Here is a 17,513-nt window from a genome sequence, read left to right on the forward strand (position 1 = left end):
AGAGGGTTTCCAATGGTTCCAAAGCTTTTGTTGGAGAGAGAGAGAGAGAGATTAAGGCGTCACTGTTGGAGAGACAAAAGAGAGGTTTAAGAGTGAAGAGACAGAGGGTGGGGAAGAGACTTCTACTTTCATAGTAAGGCTTAAAGGCACATACTATATTTCCACAGAAGCATCGTGCATGTGTAATACCATGTTTTCATAGACTTGGCCAAAGTCTTGTTGAGACTTGGACCAAGTCAGGTTGGCTGGCTTAGGCTTAGGCCCTCCGCAGTTCCATACTGGAGTGAGTTTTCAATTGCTGAGAATAATATAAATGACAGACATCATTTAATTAGACAAGGTTGTTAATGGATTGATCAATTGCTGCTTTCTGAATTTATAGGTTTCTGTATTGAGATTTATGGAACAGCTACCATCTACCCCCAAGATCTTACTAAATAAGTTTACTGAACAATACCTAAGGTGGCAGGATGAGAGGGCTGTTTATGGTATAAGAAGAGGAACACGTTTTTCAACAAAAGGGATATGTTACAGCTATGAGCAGAATCCCTACAAGATTGGGATTAGTTGATGAAGTCAAAACTTCAACAAGTTACATTGATAAAGGCTATCATACAATTATTCCAACAGCATTGATGTGCTCTCTTCACCCCATGTCGAACATGGATAAGCATCGCCTTGATGTATATAGTCTTTTCATCTAACAGCCGTTCAGGATTTTCTACATGTAACCTTCTGCAGTAAAATTCACTAGTATGGGTCATATAATGTAATAAAAGCCATAAGTAACAGTAACATCACTTTGGCGATTCAGTAAAGGCATCAATTTAAATGACAAATAGAAGAGGAAGCTTCATATTCTAAAGCTCATAAACAACATTAATGATGTATCGATAGAAGTAGAAAGAAAGATGTACTTTTATCATAACAAAAAGTTAAAAGTATTGATCCAATAGATTATGGTGCACTCAATAGACCATTGGGGTAATCAATGTCCAATAAACATTGTTTGTAGAGACAGCAAGAGCAAACATTTGGGTAATTTCTTGATTTGGTGGATACCACTGTCTCTGCACCACCATTCCTCATTTCATTGACAGTGATGTTACCCTAAAAGAATTTAGGAACTACGTTTAATTTAATTAACCCGTCCATCTTTTCAGTGAACAGTAAAGTTTCCATTGAAAAATTTAAAGAAAAAAAGGAAATTGATATATCACGGCAGTAGACAAGTTCCAGAAATGCAACTAAATTTATATACAGGAATTCCAGAGCATTGGGATTGAAGAACTGTACAGGTAGCACCATATGCGAAATGTACGTAAGATTTGCACACATATTCAACATTGTTAGGTATTTTATCATAAATAAAGTCATTATAATCCATGTCCCCTTCTCATATTTTATTGTCTCTCTCTTAGTAAGAAGGAGCTTCTGATATAATACAGTGGTGGGCATAGCAAAACATAGTAAAGAAAGCCAAAAGGTATGTGTACGCATATGCTACATTACAAGTTAATCCATCATCCATTATGGACAGTGGAGGTTTATTGAATCCAGGCAGACTTTGTAATTAGAAACTACAGGTTTTTTCCACTTTGTGTGAGAATGGCTCATGGATGCCCCTGTTGTGTACCATATAACACTAACTGCTGGTGTATGGTATGAAATTTCCCTTAACATGAAGAGTTGAATGCAATTATTATCAAAATATTTTGAGAGTTGGTGTTAATTGAATAAGTTTCTTCCAAGAGTTGGTGTTAATTGAATAAGTTTCTTCCAGTGTGTATGGAAAGAAAGGATGCGGTCTCCTGATGTACTCAAAGGAGCAGAGGATATGATAAGAAGTAACTCGGAGTTTAAGGACTAGGAAATAATTAAAAATAACAGAACGTAAATTTCTGCTCTCGGATGCACTAGTGCATTTTCTGATTCTTGACTTCATGTGATGAGACTCAATTTTTTATAGAATGAACATCCAAAAATGATCAACAATCACTAACTGGCACTTGGAGTCATGGTCCCAAAAAAGAGGGGCTAAGAGAGGTAATCTGTACTTTATTTGTAGCATAGTTCATCAGTAAGATTCAAACGTGGGATGCATGATTGCAAACAACAATACCTTAACGACATAACCAATCAAGCCAAAGCCAAAGTCTAAAAAATGGTAGATTTGGTGCTTTGGGACAAACTTCAACAAAAACTAAAATCTCTAAAACTACGCTGAAGCCTAAATGAAAAGTGTCCACTGCTGATGCGTGGCAAATGTTACATATATATCAAGAACGGTTTTAAACCCAATGTACCAGTCTTCTAGAACAAACGTTGAAAAAATAAAACTCAGAAGTTATAATAAAATAAAGAATGAAAAGAACGTATCAAAGATTGGCAGATGATCGATCGTTAGATGGATGCTAGGGAACACACTCTTGTTGATGTTCCGGTTACATGTCCAATGAGATAATGCTTTTAAGGTCTGTCAGTGCAACCTCATCTCGAAGGATTCCACTATTTTTATGAATTGTCAAATCTAGAGTTTTGGAGGTTTGCAAAAAGTTGGAAATTATGTGACAGCAATAGGACTTCTCGTAGATAATTATCATTCATAATATGGTCCTGATTTGTAGCTGAATTAATTGATTTGATGTTATAACTTAGAAACACAAGGAATAACAATGGAACAAAGTTGTCTATGAGGTGAAATTCATGTAAAATTGTTTTGAATATGATGAGAAGATTTAAGCAAAGAAAGGAGTACGACTACTCTAGATTACACATCCTAGAAAAATATTTCTATTTCATTAGAATATATCAGCAAAAAGGACTAATTACTGGCATATTTTGAATAAGATTGAGACATATTGGAAAGCAAGTGACATATTGGAAAGCAAGTAACAACTTCCCCTATCTCAAGCAACTATATGTATCATCTTTTTATTTATATTTATCATCCTTATACATATGTCTTCAACATCATCATCTGAGCCTTATATTAACTATTTGAGGTTGGCTACATGAATCATGTTACACCATTCTGCTCGGTAAGTCACCATATCTCTTTTCACTACTTCCATCCATATCCTTTTGGGCCATCCTCCTGTCCTTTTAGAGCTTTCCACTTGAACCAAATCGTCCCTCCTAACCAGTGTTGTATTAGGTCTAGCTGCACATGATTAGCCCACCTAAGTCTACTTTCCCCTCATCTTATTGCCTATTGGAGCCAACCCTAAGTTCTCTCGCATGTATTCATTCTGAATTCTATCCTTTCTTATCTTGTCACTCATCCATCTCAACATCTTCATCTCAACCACACTCATCTTATAGATACGTTGTTTCTTAACTGCCCAACATTCCGCCCCATAAAGTATGGCTAGGCTTACAACCGGCCTATAAAACTTCCCCTTTAATTTCTTTAGTAGGCGGCGATCACATAATACTCCGAATGCACATCTCTACTTCATCCACCCAGCTCTAATTCTATGCGCAGCATCTTCCTTAATATCTCCATTCTCCTCGATTATCGACCCAGGATATAAAAAATAATCTCTTTTAGATATATCTATTTATAGAGAGTATAAAAGACTCACCAATATTATAAGCAACTTCACTAGGATTCACCTTCATAAATGAGTTCTATGAAGCAACCCCATAATTTTAATCAATGTCTGAGTCCATATTTATGAAATGTAGGCGGATTGGCAAATCACACATTTAACACGTGAAAGTATATTCAGACCATTATTTAAAACCATAAAACCGAATCAACATTGTGAGTGACAAAAACGAGACAACTCGCCAAGTTGGACATCCAACTTGGACAAACTTGGCCGAGTTGTTAATTTTGGAAGAAGTTAAATCTAGAATTGTTGTTGGTAGGAGTAGAACTTGGTTTCTCACCAAGCCAATCCATGCATGCAACCAATTCATCAAGACTAGCGTAAGAAAACAACACACAAAAAATTGTATATAGAAGAGATGTTTTCATTTATAAAACAATGTCCAGTCAACTCGGCAAGTTTTCCGGATATTTGAAATCAAAGTTTCTAATAACTGATTCAGATACAAGTACTTCAATATAGAGGAACTTGGAAAATTTGCCAGCTTTAAATGGAGATAGATACATACATCTCCTCCCCTGTAATGCCAATCCATTCAAAATATAGGGGTCCGAGCAGTTGCATAGCCTGGTAGAGTAATCCATGGGGGGGAACGGAGCCGTACTTCCTACAATGGTTCTCGTTATTGTTTACCGTCTTATACATCCCCCAAATGATTCAAAAGAAATCAATGGTCTAACAATTCCCACATTTCCCAATTTATTATCTGAAAAAGATGGCAATCACAACGCGAACTCATTTGCTTTAAATTATTTTCTTGGGCCCCAATAGGTTCTCATAAAATAAAATTCCTCATTATCCCTTTCTAGCTTTTCTGTTCAGTAAATCTTTTCATCATGCTTACAACTATGGTACACCCTATATAAATTTTGTAATGCTCTAGGCTATTTAGGCATTCTTGTTTCCCACTTTCTAATAAAATAGACTCACTACAGGCCCAAGCCTGAGTCAAGGCAGACAATTTGACGAGCCCCTCCAAGAAGAGGCCACATCTAAGGCTAAAATGGCCTGAAAGACCTGGAAATGGATGGCTTCGGTCGAGATTCATGACAAACCAAAAGACTCACCAGGGAGCCCAAGGCATGTCGATTTGCTGAGTTTTTAACATCAAAATAAATCAGATCAATAAAACAGTGGTAAAATATGAGACTATGGGTGATACTTAGCAGCTAGAGGTCATGTCATTGCCACCTAATGTGATCAGCTTTTATCAATAACTTCAACAACATTCTGCATCCAGCCACTAAAAACCCATTGATTTGCTGAAAAGGTATCATCATTTGCAGATTGAAATGCATCTACAAAATGAAAAAGATCGCAAGCATTACTTTAACACAGATTGATTGCAGCTAGTTTGAAATTTTCAATAGCATTAGATGGAATGGCAAATGAAAATAACATATATTTGTATCTCAACAGCTTCTCTGAGACCTAAATTCCTTGCACATCTCATGATTGTTGACCTTCCAGACATTCCTCTGAAAAACTAAAGACAAATTTAATTAAGGGTGTGGTTTGCATAAGGTTGCAACCTTAAACAATCAAAGTAAGGTGCACCTCCAAACTTTGTCATGAGATGTAATTTTGGTGTCGAAAATTCTTAGGATGGTACAAGAATTTATTTTTATCTCTAATTATTAAATTTGAAACTTCAAAAATGGTTCAAATCAAGCAGATCTATAAATGCATGAAAATCTTGAAAATGGACGGTTCAAATAGTATGTTACAAGATGTACTATTTTTAGGACTTGAAATCTCTCTTTTTCTCTATATCTATATATATTGATGCAAGATGAGCGATTATAAGTTTTTCCAACATCAAAACAACCTTTTTGAAGGCTCTTAGAGGTGCACCCTAATTCTATATTTTAAGGTGTCAACCTTATATAAATTTTTTCCTTTAATTAAACTAATGTAATACTCGATGGTTCAATAACGGCACAACTGGATTCAAGACCACAAAACTTATTATCATTTTTTGTCTTTGACTCCTTTGAATCAGAATGTTATCATTTCTTCTACTGTGTATGACACATTAGACAAGGTATCACATCCTAAGAAAGATGAAATTTCATTTTGTAAGTGAAAACAGCTCTTTTTGAGTAGACAAAACTCATCTAAGTCAACTTGTCTCATTCAATGAGTTTTATAAATGAAATATTTGGGATGTGTTAGAGTTTTTTTGTTTATATGAAGTTCTATGTTGTTCAGACATATAGATGCTATCTTCCAATGCGCAAAGATTGTTGTAAATCCTTCAATAGACACTTTGTACTTTTGGTTCTTTTTTAATATATATATAAATTTCATATAAAATTTTGAAAAACTCTTTAAGAGTTTTTTGAGTCAGCTGTTTGACTTGCAAGTTCACTCAATTTGGAAGCCAAAGCTTCAGCCAATGAGTTTGAAATGTTGAAAGGCCAATCACAACTACACAATTTTGACAATACATCGCTGCTAGGTCCACAAATATACAAAGCTCTTAAATTCCTAAAAGCATCTTGCACTGTAGTCATCTTCTTAAATGAATAAATTATTACAACAAAGGAAAACACTACGAACATAACATGGTATCACAAATAATCATATTAGGCGTACATCAATAGAAGATAGAAGCGAACAAACCATAAACCAGCTCTCAATAAAATTTAGCCAAATTAATATATAAGTAAAGAAAATTCATTTTCCAATTAAAAATAATAAAATAAAACAATGTCATTTTCCAACTAAGATTAATAAAATAAAAAATGTCATTTTCCAACTAAAATTAATAAAATAATAAAATACTACCTTTATAAAGAGTCTACTTTTGATATCTTGGGTCGATAATCTAGGAAAATGGAGAGATTGAGAACGATGTCACACATAGAACTAGAAGTTGAAGGGGAAGTTCTATAGGACAACTGTGAGACCAGCGTTACTTTATGGGACTGAATGTTGGGCGGTCAAGAAATAACACACACATAGGATGAGTGTAGTTGAGATAAGGTCGTTGAGATGGATGAGTGGTAAGATAAGAATGAGATAGAATTTGAAATGAATATATTTGGGAGAACTTAGGTGTGGCTCCAATAGGTGAGAAGATGAGACACAGTAAAGTGGGCTAGGCATGTGTAGCACAGACCCAGTACATCACATGTTGGGAGGTGAAAGTTGGTTCAAGTAGAAGGCACTAAAAGGGCAAGGGATAGGCTCAAAAGGATATGGTTGAAATTAATGAAAAAAATATGGGGACTTATAGCCTCATTGAGGGTATAGCCCTCGACAGAGCATAATGGCAAACTAGGATTCATGTAGCCAACCCCCAATAGTTGGGAAAAGGCTCTGGTGATGATGAAAAAACACCTCTATAGAGGATAGTGATACTGGGAAATAAAATCTTTCAATGAACTTTTGAGTAAAATTAACATAAAGAACCAAATTTGTGAAATATTGCTTGAACAATACAAATATTTATTGAAAGAAATTGGACAAATTTTTGGACACCAAAACTAGTAAAGCACAATGCAAACAAAAAACAAGAAACTATAACTCTCCTAAAAACCTTAAAGAACCCATTTGCTGAAGTAGAAATCTTCAAAAACTTTTTTGCTAAATTAATCATATATATTCGGAAAGGATGACGTGGGGTGGGGGGGGGAAGCAAAAAGCAAAAGGCAAAAAGCAAAAGGAGGATGAAAACTAATTGAATGAACAGTGAGTAAGCACTTATATGTTGTTGAGTACTTGTGATTTCTTAGTAGGAGAATTGTTATTGGAGGTAGTGGTGGTTTGAGAATTTCATTATCAGCGGTTTGGGTGGGTTCCATTGGTGCCTTGGTGGTGGTTTTGATGTAGGAGTTTAGGTAGTTATTGGTGAATTGGGTGGCTGAAAACGTCTTTGTCTGGGCCTAATAGAAGTACATCAAATCCAGTATAAGGGCACGTAAATCGAGTTTTGAATGGGAAAAGTCTGAAATGTTTGCATATTGCACGAAGACAATAAATGGAAGGGGCATACACCGGGTCAAGGAGCATTTTGCTCACAACTCTAGCAATGTGAGCAATGCCATAAAGTGCCCGTCCATGTCATCTACAAAAAGCCAACGAGCATTGAGGATCATGACAGTGAGAAGCAGCGTCAGCAAATAATTGCCAACGAGACTGGGAATCCTTAGTCCCTCCCCATGGAGACATTTGATTTCGATGAAGAGGATCCCCAGTCCACACCCAATTTAGACCAGTTTAGCAGGAGAGCACTCTAACTATTGATGGTGAGAAGGGCATACCATGCTCTCTCTCTCTCTCTCTCTCTCTCTCTCTCTCTTCTCTCTCTCTCTCTCTCTCTCTCTCTCTCTCTCTCTCTCTCACACACACACACACACACAGGTTCTTGGATGGAAGAGATGGCGTGTATATTAATGGCCCAAGTCGTACTAAAATTAATCCATTTGTATTCATTAGAACATAAGGTGTCATTCGTTAAATTTTGAAGGATCTTTGATACTATAGTAGATTTTAAAGAAGCTCCTAATATTTTAAATTGATATTTTAAATAAGCTCTTGATACCTTGGTTGAATCTGAAATTTGTTCCAAAAATAAGAGATGAGGCATACCAATTTTAAAGGAGGGTTAGGCATTAGATAACCTTTTAATCTAATAAAGAAAAGAAGAGGATAAGCATGCCCCTTTCTTAACACTATAAAGATGACATTCCAACTTTTGGAGAGAAAAATATTCAAGATAAAATATCACAGAAACAAACTTACTTTACTTTATATTGATAACTAGAACATAATAAAATAAGTGGTCTATAACAATGCTAGTGCTGGTGCATATATGAAGTTGTAATACCTTTTAATGCCCTAAATTCCTTGTACTTTCAGCTTCCGTTGGATCCATTGATATCCATAGGCCCAGGGTACTCCTAAGGCCCTAGATTCCACAACATAAGAAGTTGTTTGCTAAGGAAGAATGTGCTAAGAGGTCAAGGGCTATACAAACACATACAGAGAGATATGGACCAGCCTTAGATGCTCAAACATGGCTAATGGGTGGACTGATATAGATTGACAATTGATCAACTTTTTGGTGTTTTGTCACAAGGGTACTGTATTATTAAAGTCAGACGATGCCTCAAATATTGTGAAGACATCGGAGGCATTGTTTCATTTATTCATGTAAGCTATTGATGATGTGGGGCCACGAAATGTGGTCTAACTTAATATAAATGATACAGCTAGCTACTCACTTGGGCAGTTGCTGCGAGATCATTATCCCACCATATTTTTGGACTCTGTGTGCTGCTCATTGAAGAGATTTAATGCTAAAGGACATCAGGAAGATCTAGGACTTGACAGGAGTTGCAGATAAGACAAAGTACTGCAAATTTATCAACAATCATTCATTTACCCCCAATATAATGAGGAAGCATACCAATGAGAGACAGCAACTGAGGCCTACAATTACAATGCTGACTACTAATTCGCTTACAATGAAGAGCATAATGCAGCAAAACGGATGGCTCGAGAACCATGGTCAACTCAACAGCTTGGTTAGATTCCACATGGGTAAGAAAGAGTAATTCGGAGAGAGGGGTAATGGTGGACTTGATCTTGAGTAGCCAAATTTGGACCTAAGTTGCCAATGTAATTACCGACTCATCGAGCCTTTGGTGAAAGTCTTGAGGATTGTAGACAGCGAACTGCTATGGGCTATATTTGTGAAGCAATGGATAGGTCACAGGAGGTCATTGCTGCAAATGTTAAGCACAAGAAGTCCAATTACAGGAAATTTTGAAAAATTATTGATTGGAGACTGCATTGCCCTATAAATGATGTTGCCTACTGCCTTAACCTAAAATTCTACAGTAAATCCACATTTTTCATCCATCAAGAGATTTCAAGCGGCTTGCATATTGCTTGATAGGTTATTGGATTTCATCAATTGAAATGAGATATGGACATATTGTGTATTATGATTTTATTGACCATAAAGTGCATTCTGGTTTTATTTCTGCTCCTGATAAAGTTTCAATTTTTTTCTGAATTTTCTATATTTTTCTGGTTTTTTCCATAATTTCTCTATTTTATTCAAATTTTCTGTATTTTTCTTATTTTCTTCTTTTATTTTACTTATTTGATGGATCTGACATGTGAATCAGGCGGTTCAACCAATCTAACAAAATGGTGGTGCCCTCACTTGTTCGCCACTAGTCCAGTCTTGAGAACACTATTCTATAATTTATGTATTTTGTAATCTTTTTCATTTTGAAGGCCATGTTTTATAACAACCTAACATTCAAATTCAGATAGGTTATGATTTGTATCTTTGCAAAGTGAGAGTGTTATACAATTTGTTGGGCTTTTTAATTTTTATGGAACTTTGGATACGGGATTAACTTTACTAGTTTACTATGTTAATGCATTTGAAGTTCAATGTTTAATTTGTTTATTGTAATGAGCTAGTGCCTTAGTGTAGTGGTTTATGTGAAATGCATTATTGTTTTGTAACTTTGGCTTCTAAATCCTTATTGTTTTCCTACAAATCTTCTGGGTTTTTAGGAACTTCCATATTTTTTAGGAGTTTTTCTTTTTTCTCAGGTTACTTGTATTTTTCTGAATTGTAATTATTATTCAAATTTGACTGGTCTGAAGAGTGAGGAGGTTCAGTTTGATTGTCTGACCTATCCAGTGCATCCATTGGTTTAATGACAGGTCCAGTCCTGATAACACTACCCCCCCATTAAGCAGTTGGATGATAGGGATGTTGGCCCATTCAGTGATGCTCACATTCAACACTTAGATGGTTGTGGCATGGGTCGTTCACTGTCCTACCATTAAATACTTCCGTGGATGGGTTAATCACCATTGAGTACTTAGATGGTTGGAGAGTCGGTCCATGCATTTATGTTGCCGTTGAGGAGTCTTGTGTTTGGAGCCAAGCCCCATTTATCCTTTCCGCCATTAAGTACTTAAAGATATTTTACATTCCAAAACTCCAGGAAACATATGTAGATTCATGCTTGTCTTTTGCAGCGTGAAATGTTCGCCTAGACCTCTATGTTACAACATGTCAGTTGACAAAAAGTTGTTTCATATCAGAAATTCCTCACTTTCACATAAGCCAACCACACAGAACATAGAAAGTTGTCGCATAATACCTCCAACGGAACAGCAACTGCTCTGATCTATACCTGCCAAATCCAACACTACCCGGAAGGCCATTGCAATATAAAACACAGAAAATCTTTGTATGGATCTATCAATTTTTCTGATGCAATTGATAGCATATTCATTCAACAGCCCCCCAAATTGCCATAAATGATACTTCCCCAAAGGGCGATATCCATAGGCCACACAATCCTGACTTCTCTAACATAAAGAAAATTTGTGCTACACTTTATCATGTCTACGGAAGCATAAAGCCTACCCCTTGGAATTCAGTGAAGTACAACGTGGATATAAAATCAAGAACGTAGAACACAGGGGCTGAGGATCTTGAAGCAAACACTGGAGGTTGGAAGCCAAAATGGACAGCCATCAAGGGTAAAATGGTTGTAGAAGCCAAACTGGATAGCCAACAAGTGTGAAATTTTTCAAAAGGTGTAGTATGAAAGTGGCAAGCTCAAGTCTTGGGGATATTGAGGTATTTTGGTTCTGGACATCCATGAGATATAAGGTATTAAGCAGATAGGTAAAGGAAGTGACACAGATCAAAGCAAGCAGAATGCTGCTAAGGATGCCACATGGATAAATGGTAAAACTCATAAATTCATAATGAAAAATTTTAAGAAAAAAATAAGGAGGCAGAAAATGGAAAAACTTTGATGAAGGGTTTGGGATAAGAATCCAAGGTATGCTGGGATTCTTGATCCTGTCAAGTTTCCAGATAAACTGGGATAATGGAGATATTAAGGGTCCTTTAAAAGTAATGGAGATATTCATAATGAAAATTTTTAAGACAAAAATAAAGAGGCAGAAAATGGAAAAACTTTGATGAATGGTTTGGGATAAGAATCCAAGGTATGCTGGGATTCTTGACCCTGCAAGTTTCCAGATAAACTGGAATAATGGAGATATTAAGGGTCTTTTCAAAGTAATGGAGATATTAAGGGTCCTTTGGACTGGGATTCTCTCTTCCTCAAGTTTCCACCAGCATACCTTGGGATTCTCTCGTCCTCAAGTTTCCACCAGCATACCTTGGATCCTGTCAGGTTTAGGCAGAAAGTAATATTGTAGCCCAAGAAACCTGTTTATCGCCCAGGGATCCTGTCAAGTTTCCACCATCTGAAGGGATTCAATAGGAATGAGCCAATTTGGCTGAAGGGTTTGTACTTTGGAGATTGTTCTTCAATAATGTTGACTTGGTATCAGATGTTCCATGCCAGAATAATCTTTCTTGAGATCATCATAAGCTTATATTAGTTTAAATTTCTGCATGTGAGGTCATGGTTTCATACTTGCTTTTAGCCTTTTATGGAGTATATTTTCACAAATGTGTACATTTTATTGTACGAGCAAAGCATGCTAACATATAACTACATACTTTTCACCTGTATAGATCTCTACAATCATGGGAATCAACATCTCCATGGTTGTCTAACATGATCCTTAAGTATAAGAATCAAAACATTGAAATAACTTGCCATAAATAAGTTGGTGAAATGTATAAGCTGTTGAAATGTTCTGTATGATTACTTTACAACCAAGCACCTGCCCGACTTCAGAAAACTATTCAGGACACTGAAAATGGAACTTCTAAAAAAAATTCATAGAAAACATGCCGCTATCTGTTCGTAGAACCCATTTCAATTTTCTCAGGTTCGCAAATCCTTTTAGTCCATGATGAAGATCGCATGACAAAAGAACCATAAACAAATGGATAAGATCCTTTCGACTAAATAAGGTTAATTACTTTGTCCACTTTTCATCACAAAAATGGCATGATCCACCAAACAGTCCTTAAACATCGACAAATAATAGTTTGGTTGGGTTTGGAAAGAAATGGCTGTAATTAAGCCAATAGTATACACATACCAAAATATTTTGTATGCCTAAAAATATGTGGCTCCCGTGGGAGTATACTAACCATTTGCTCCATCAGGTAAAACCTAAGCTAGGAGTATTGTTTGGACTCCAAATTTTGGGGATGTAACCTTTTGAACCTAGCAACCAACTTCAAAGGAGGAAATTAAAATCACACAATCTATGAACTTGAAAAACACTACTGTCTCAAAATTGAACAGAGGTTGTATGATATACCATGATAACATGATGTCACAAATAAAATGATACACTTAACTACCACATTACGTAGACTAATAGTATGGTAGTCTAAATTACATTGTAAAGCTAAACTTCCGTTTCTTGTTTGAAACAAAAGCTAACATTCATTGTTCAGTTGCAAGAATCTTCTACGCTCCTTATGATTATGTATTCTACCCTACAAAAACAAAACAAATCCATAGATTGACTGATTGCTATAAACTCTAATTATTCATGCCCAAAATGCCATTAAGATGCCCTAATTACCTTCTCAAATAGACCAAGATTACCATCTCCCAACTATTTGGAGTCCCTACACAAATCTCGGTCTGTCATGCTGCTCTATTGAAGGCCATACCCTCAATGAGGTCATTCTCCATATCTTTCTCACTACTTCCAACCATGTTCTTTTTGGGCCTACCCTTTGCCCGATATACATTCTAATAAAATTGCAGTTACCATACCATACATCCATCCTTCCTTTAGAAGTAACCTTCCACATGTGCCTTTGGTGTCTAGTTAGTTCTCTAAGACATGGGATGGACACCTCAAAAGAAACTTTGCCAGAGCATCCTTTCCCCAAAAAGAAAATAATTTCCCATCCCCTACATGGAAACATAAACTTTCTATTTTTTGGCCACAACAATAGCTATCCAAGCTCTTTAGCATCCACTAACCCTTCTAAATTCCACCTACTGCAGTCCATCCCCTATATTACACTTACTAACAATGATTAAAAGTCCAGCACCCTAAGCTCATCCAAGAAACTTCAAACACTTCATAATAAGTTTCATGATCAAGATGGAACTCTACCAAATATAATATCATATCAAAGGCTGAGATAGCCCATCATTGCATTTGGTATTCCATGAGGTCATTAATTTAATCCTCAAAATAAAGTCCCAAAAAGATAGCCAATCACATGAAAATGGTTTTTCACTGATAAATTTAGACTGTAAACTGATACTTTTAAGCCTAATATGCATAGTTATCAAAAGTCAACCAATTACAAAAGAGCTAATATTATTTATGATGTAATAGTGTTTCGGTAAAGCCAGTGCTCCAAGGAAGTATGTTAACTTGCAACATAGAAGATAACTTTCAACATAGAAGAGGAAATCTATACGCTTTTTTATGATAAGAGTTCCCATGATGCTGAATGCTGATTGAACTTTCATAAAAAAAAACATAAAGTAGAGAGCCAATGCAGCCAAAAAAATAGAAATTTTGTACTTCACAAACAACTATAATTAGAAATTTAATACTGCACCATTATGAAGCAGTCACTAATTTGTCCAAACACAGGAAAGAACCAGAGTGCAAAAAAACTCATTGAATCACATTGCATGAAAATGTTTAAATCACTCAGCAAATTGACTCCATAGGAAGCTATGAACGACTGTAAGACATATGAGATGAAGGTTCAAGATGGATCCACAAAAAGGCCAATCAGCATAGAAATGAACACAAGTGCAAAAAAAACTATAGAATGATATTGAATGAAAACTTTTACTCAATCCTCATATTGACTTCATAGAAAGCTACGATCTACTCTAGAAGATATATAAGGTGGGAGGTCATGATGCATCCATAAAAGGCCATTACAAAGTTTCTGCATACAGCATCAAGTTTTCATATTTTGTCTCCATCATGTGCATCCAAGTTTTAAATTCTCCCAACATCTCCATTCCTTCAAAATTCAGAGTATTAAGTGTACACATGAGAAGAGGAACAAAAGTTCCAATACAATATTAGAATATTTGTCACAACGAATTTCTATCAAAAGGAAATTATAACAATCCCTAGAAGTTTGACTCGGAGAATCCCATTAGAGGTGGACCCGTGAATATAATTTTGATAATGACTATTGAAATATAATTTGGACAACCATGCGAATTTATCATACGATAACCTCAAGTGATCTCTCCCTAAAAATAGTAATAAAAAAAAAAAAAGATATTTCCCAATATGGTCCGGATGGGGGGACTAAGATCGTCCACCGACGATCCTGATCCACAATTCCCAATAGATCATTATTTTTTCAAACACTTCCGTTGCTTAAGTCATACAAGATTCACCAAGAAAATAGACTGAGACAAGGAGTGTATGAATTAAGTTTTGCCTGGTAACACACGTAGAGACTAAAATTAACCATCTGGGTTGTGTTCCACATGGACAGCATAAGCTCAACTCTACATGCAGAGCATAAGTTCAACATTAACTGACAGTTAGAGGCCCGAATCATAAACTACGAATGTATTCATCCTTTTAGTACGGTACAACAATCAAAGCTTCACAAAAATGAATGGAGGTCTCAATCAGAAAAAACACATATATTAATTCCATGGTTTTCCCAACTCCTACCATTGCATGAATGAATATCCGAATTATGAATTGTCGGGAAAGTTAAAACTTCTCACTTAATTGGGTCTTCTAGATGAATGCTGGAAAATAAAAATTGGGTTTCTGGAAGGCTGATGGATATTTCTGGATGGCTCATGGATAATCAATTCAGCAACCAAAACCAGCAGAAAGAAACGAGCAGCTTTGAAATCTTAAAAGAAGATCATATGATTATGAAACCATAAAAGACTAACTCGTAAAAGAAGAAAAAGCAGGCAAAACCATAATCAAATATCCACAGAAAAACCCAATTCAATAAAATAAGACGCTATTCACCAATCATCAAAGAACATAAAACCGAAAAAAATCCCATAAACAAAAAAAGAAAAGGAAAAAAGAAAAAAAGAAGCAGAAAACCCCAAAGAGACCAGCATCTCACCAGAGCCACCATGCTTGGCCCTCTTCATCTTCTTGAGCTCGAGCTGAGCATCCACAAACATCTGCATCCTCTGATATTCCAACTCCTTAGTGAACTCCATCCTCTGTTTTTCCAAATCTACAAGCTGTTGTTGCTTTGAAGTCTCAACCCTCTCATATATCTCACCAAACCGAGCAATTGCTCGAGCAAGCTCTCTAAAAGCTGCTCTAGGTTCAGAGAACCCATTCGATCGACCAGGACAACTCTCAGTCGAGTCTCTGGAATCACCAGAGCTTGCAATTCCTCTACCCAAAGGTGACCCATTTATGGCATCTGCAACTAGGGGTGGCTTCTCTTTGACGGGTTTTACTGTAAAAGTCACAGGAGCCCTTGTTACACGAGAAACGAGCTTTTGGGACTTTTTAGATGGACCTATAAGGTAATCAAGGCGAGCATAGAAGGGCCATTTGGGGGTGTAGGCACCATTAGAGGCGATAATTTTCGCCTTCTCAAGCTTGAACTTCTTCTTCAGAGTATCAATTCTGTTCTTGCATTGGATATCAGTTTTGAAGGATCGAGATGATGTTGAATGTCGAGAATTTACAGCTTCTGCAACTTCTTTCCAATGCTTCTGCTTGAGGTTTCCTCTGTTAAGGTGGAGGTACCGCTCGCCCCATGCCTCGACTAGAGTGAGAGTGGCTCCTTCGCTCCAGCAATCTTCTCGACCATTAGAGGTGGGTGTCGTGGTTATGGTGCCATCTTGTTGCTTGGTGGAGGTGAGGGCCAGAGAGAGCGCGCGGCTCTGTGTGGTGGCCGGTGGGTGGGATGCAATTGGGGTCGCGTCAGGTTCGTCCATGAGTGGGTGGCTAGTTCTCTCTGTTTCTGGTCTCTCTTTCACAGCTCCGCTCTCTGGAGCTGTGGACTGAAGATCGGCAAATCTCTCTCCCACCCTCTCTCTCTCTCTCTCTCTCTCTCTCTCTCTCGCCTTGGCGTCTCCTGCCCACCCACTCACTCTTCTCTCTCTCTTCCTGAAACCAGCCTCGCACCAGACTGAGTCTACTTCATTCTTCTCTCTCTCTTCCACTCTCTCCCTCTCCCTCTCCCTCTCCCTCTCCTTCCATCACTCCGCTGACTCACCACCACTCCCTCTCTCTCTTCCCCTCTCCTTTTTCTCTTCTCCCGGACTCTCCAACCAACCCCTCTCTCTCTCCTTTCTCTCTCTACTCTCTCTCTCTCTATACTCTCCTCTCCCCTCTCTCTCTATACTCTCCTCTCCCCGCAATCTACTCTACTATTTCTCTCTCTCCTCTCTCTCCTCTCTCTATACTGTACACTCTTTCTCTCTCTACTCTGTCGTCTCCCGTCTATTTTGTTGGGTACGCTTTTCCATCTCTTCGGTACGAAGAAAATGATCAGAAAACACGCCGATGTTTCGTTCGAAGGTCGATCATAAACGGCTCTACTTTTTTCAAAATTAGCCGAGACTGACCAATCCCTCTCCCTTTCCATTGTGAGAAGTATACTATTTTGTTATACATGGGTATCATAATCGCCAAAAAGTAGTACAACCCCCATGCACAAATATATGCAAGGAATGGGCCCAATATAACATAATTGTGGGACCTGCCCATTGATTAATATCCAATGAGCATTCCATTGCGAACACATGTATATGTATAGTTAAAGGATGCTGAGTATGCATGTGGGGATCTAAATAATTGGTGATCTGAATCAGAATTGACCGATTCAAATAAAAAAAAAACAAAGGACATGCTCATCCTGCCCCAAAATATCAAGAACCGGTTAGTTCATGATATGAACTAGCTAGAACTGGCTTTATCCTCTTATTTTTACAGTTTTTATTAGCCGGTTCAATTAATCTAATCGAT

The 17,513-nt window shown here is 37.0% G+C and overlaps 1 protein-coding gene across 2 annotated transcripts; it reads right to left on the minus strand.

The window, feature by feature from the left end:
• Positions 1–482: 482 nt before the first annotated feature.
• Positions 483–16,765, minus strand: LOC18433410 (sequence-specific DNA binding transcription factor). 2 transcript variants are annotated; one of them, XM_020666819.2, is made up of 3 exons: positions 15,646–16,765; positions 4,809–4,915; positions 483–735 (listed from the first exon to the last, which is right to left on the minus strand). In XM_020666819.2, exons 1-2 carry the CDS (start codon positions 16,478–16,480, stop codon positions 4,818–4,820), a joined length of 933 nt encoding a protein of 310 aa, XP_020522478.1. In that variant the 5' UTR covers positions 16,481–16,765; the 3' UTR covers positions 483–735; positions 4,809–4,817. The 2 variants fall into 2 exon arrangements, with proteins under 2 accessions (XP_020522478.1, XP_006843516.2); XM_006843453.4 differs by lacking the exon at positions 4,809–4,915.
• Positions 16,766–17,513: the final 748 nt, after the last annotated feature.

Source organism: Amborella trichopoda, chromosome 8 (genome assembly GCF_054954075.1).
Source record: "Amborella trichopoda isolate Santa Cruz 75 chromosome 8, AtrichopodaSantaCruz75HAP2 v2.0, whole genome shotgun sequence".
Classification (NCBI taxonomy): domain Eukaryota; kingdom Viridiplantae; phylum Streptophyta; class Magnoliopsida; order Amborellales; family Amborellaceae; genus Amborella; species Amborella trichopoda.

What these genes read in the sequence shown, in the direction of transcription:
- LOC18433410 (XM_020666819.2), bottom strand. Translation starts at nt 16,480, where the DNA reads ATGGACGAACCTGACGCGACCCCAATTGCATCCCACCCACCGGCCACC. An exon ending in GGCCAAGCATGGTGGCTCTG is followed by an intron (nt 4,916 to 15,645) that starts GTGAGATGCTGG and finishes TTCATTTTGTAG; the next exon opens with ATGCATTTCAATCTGCAAAT.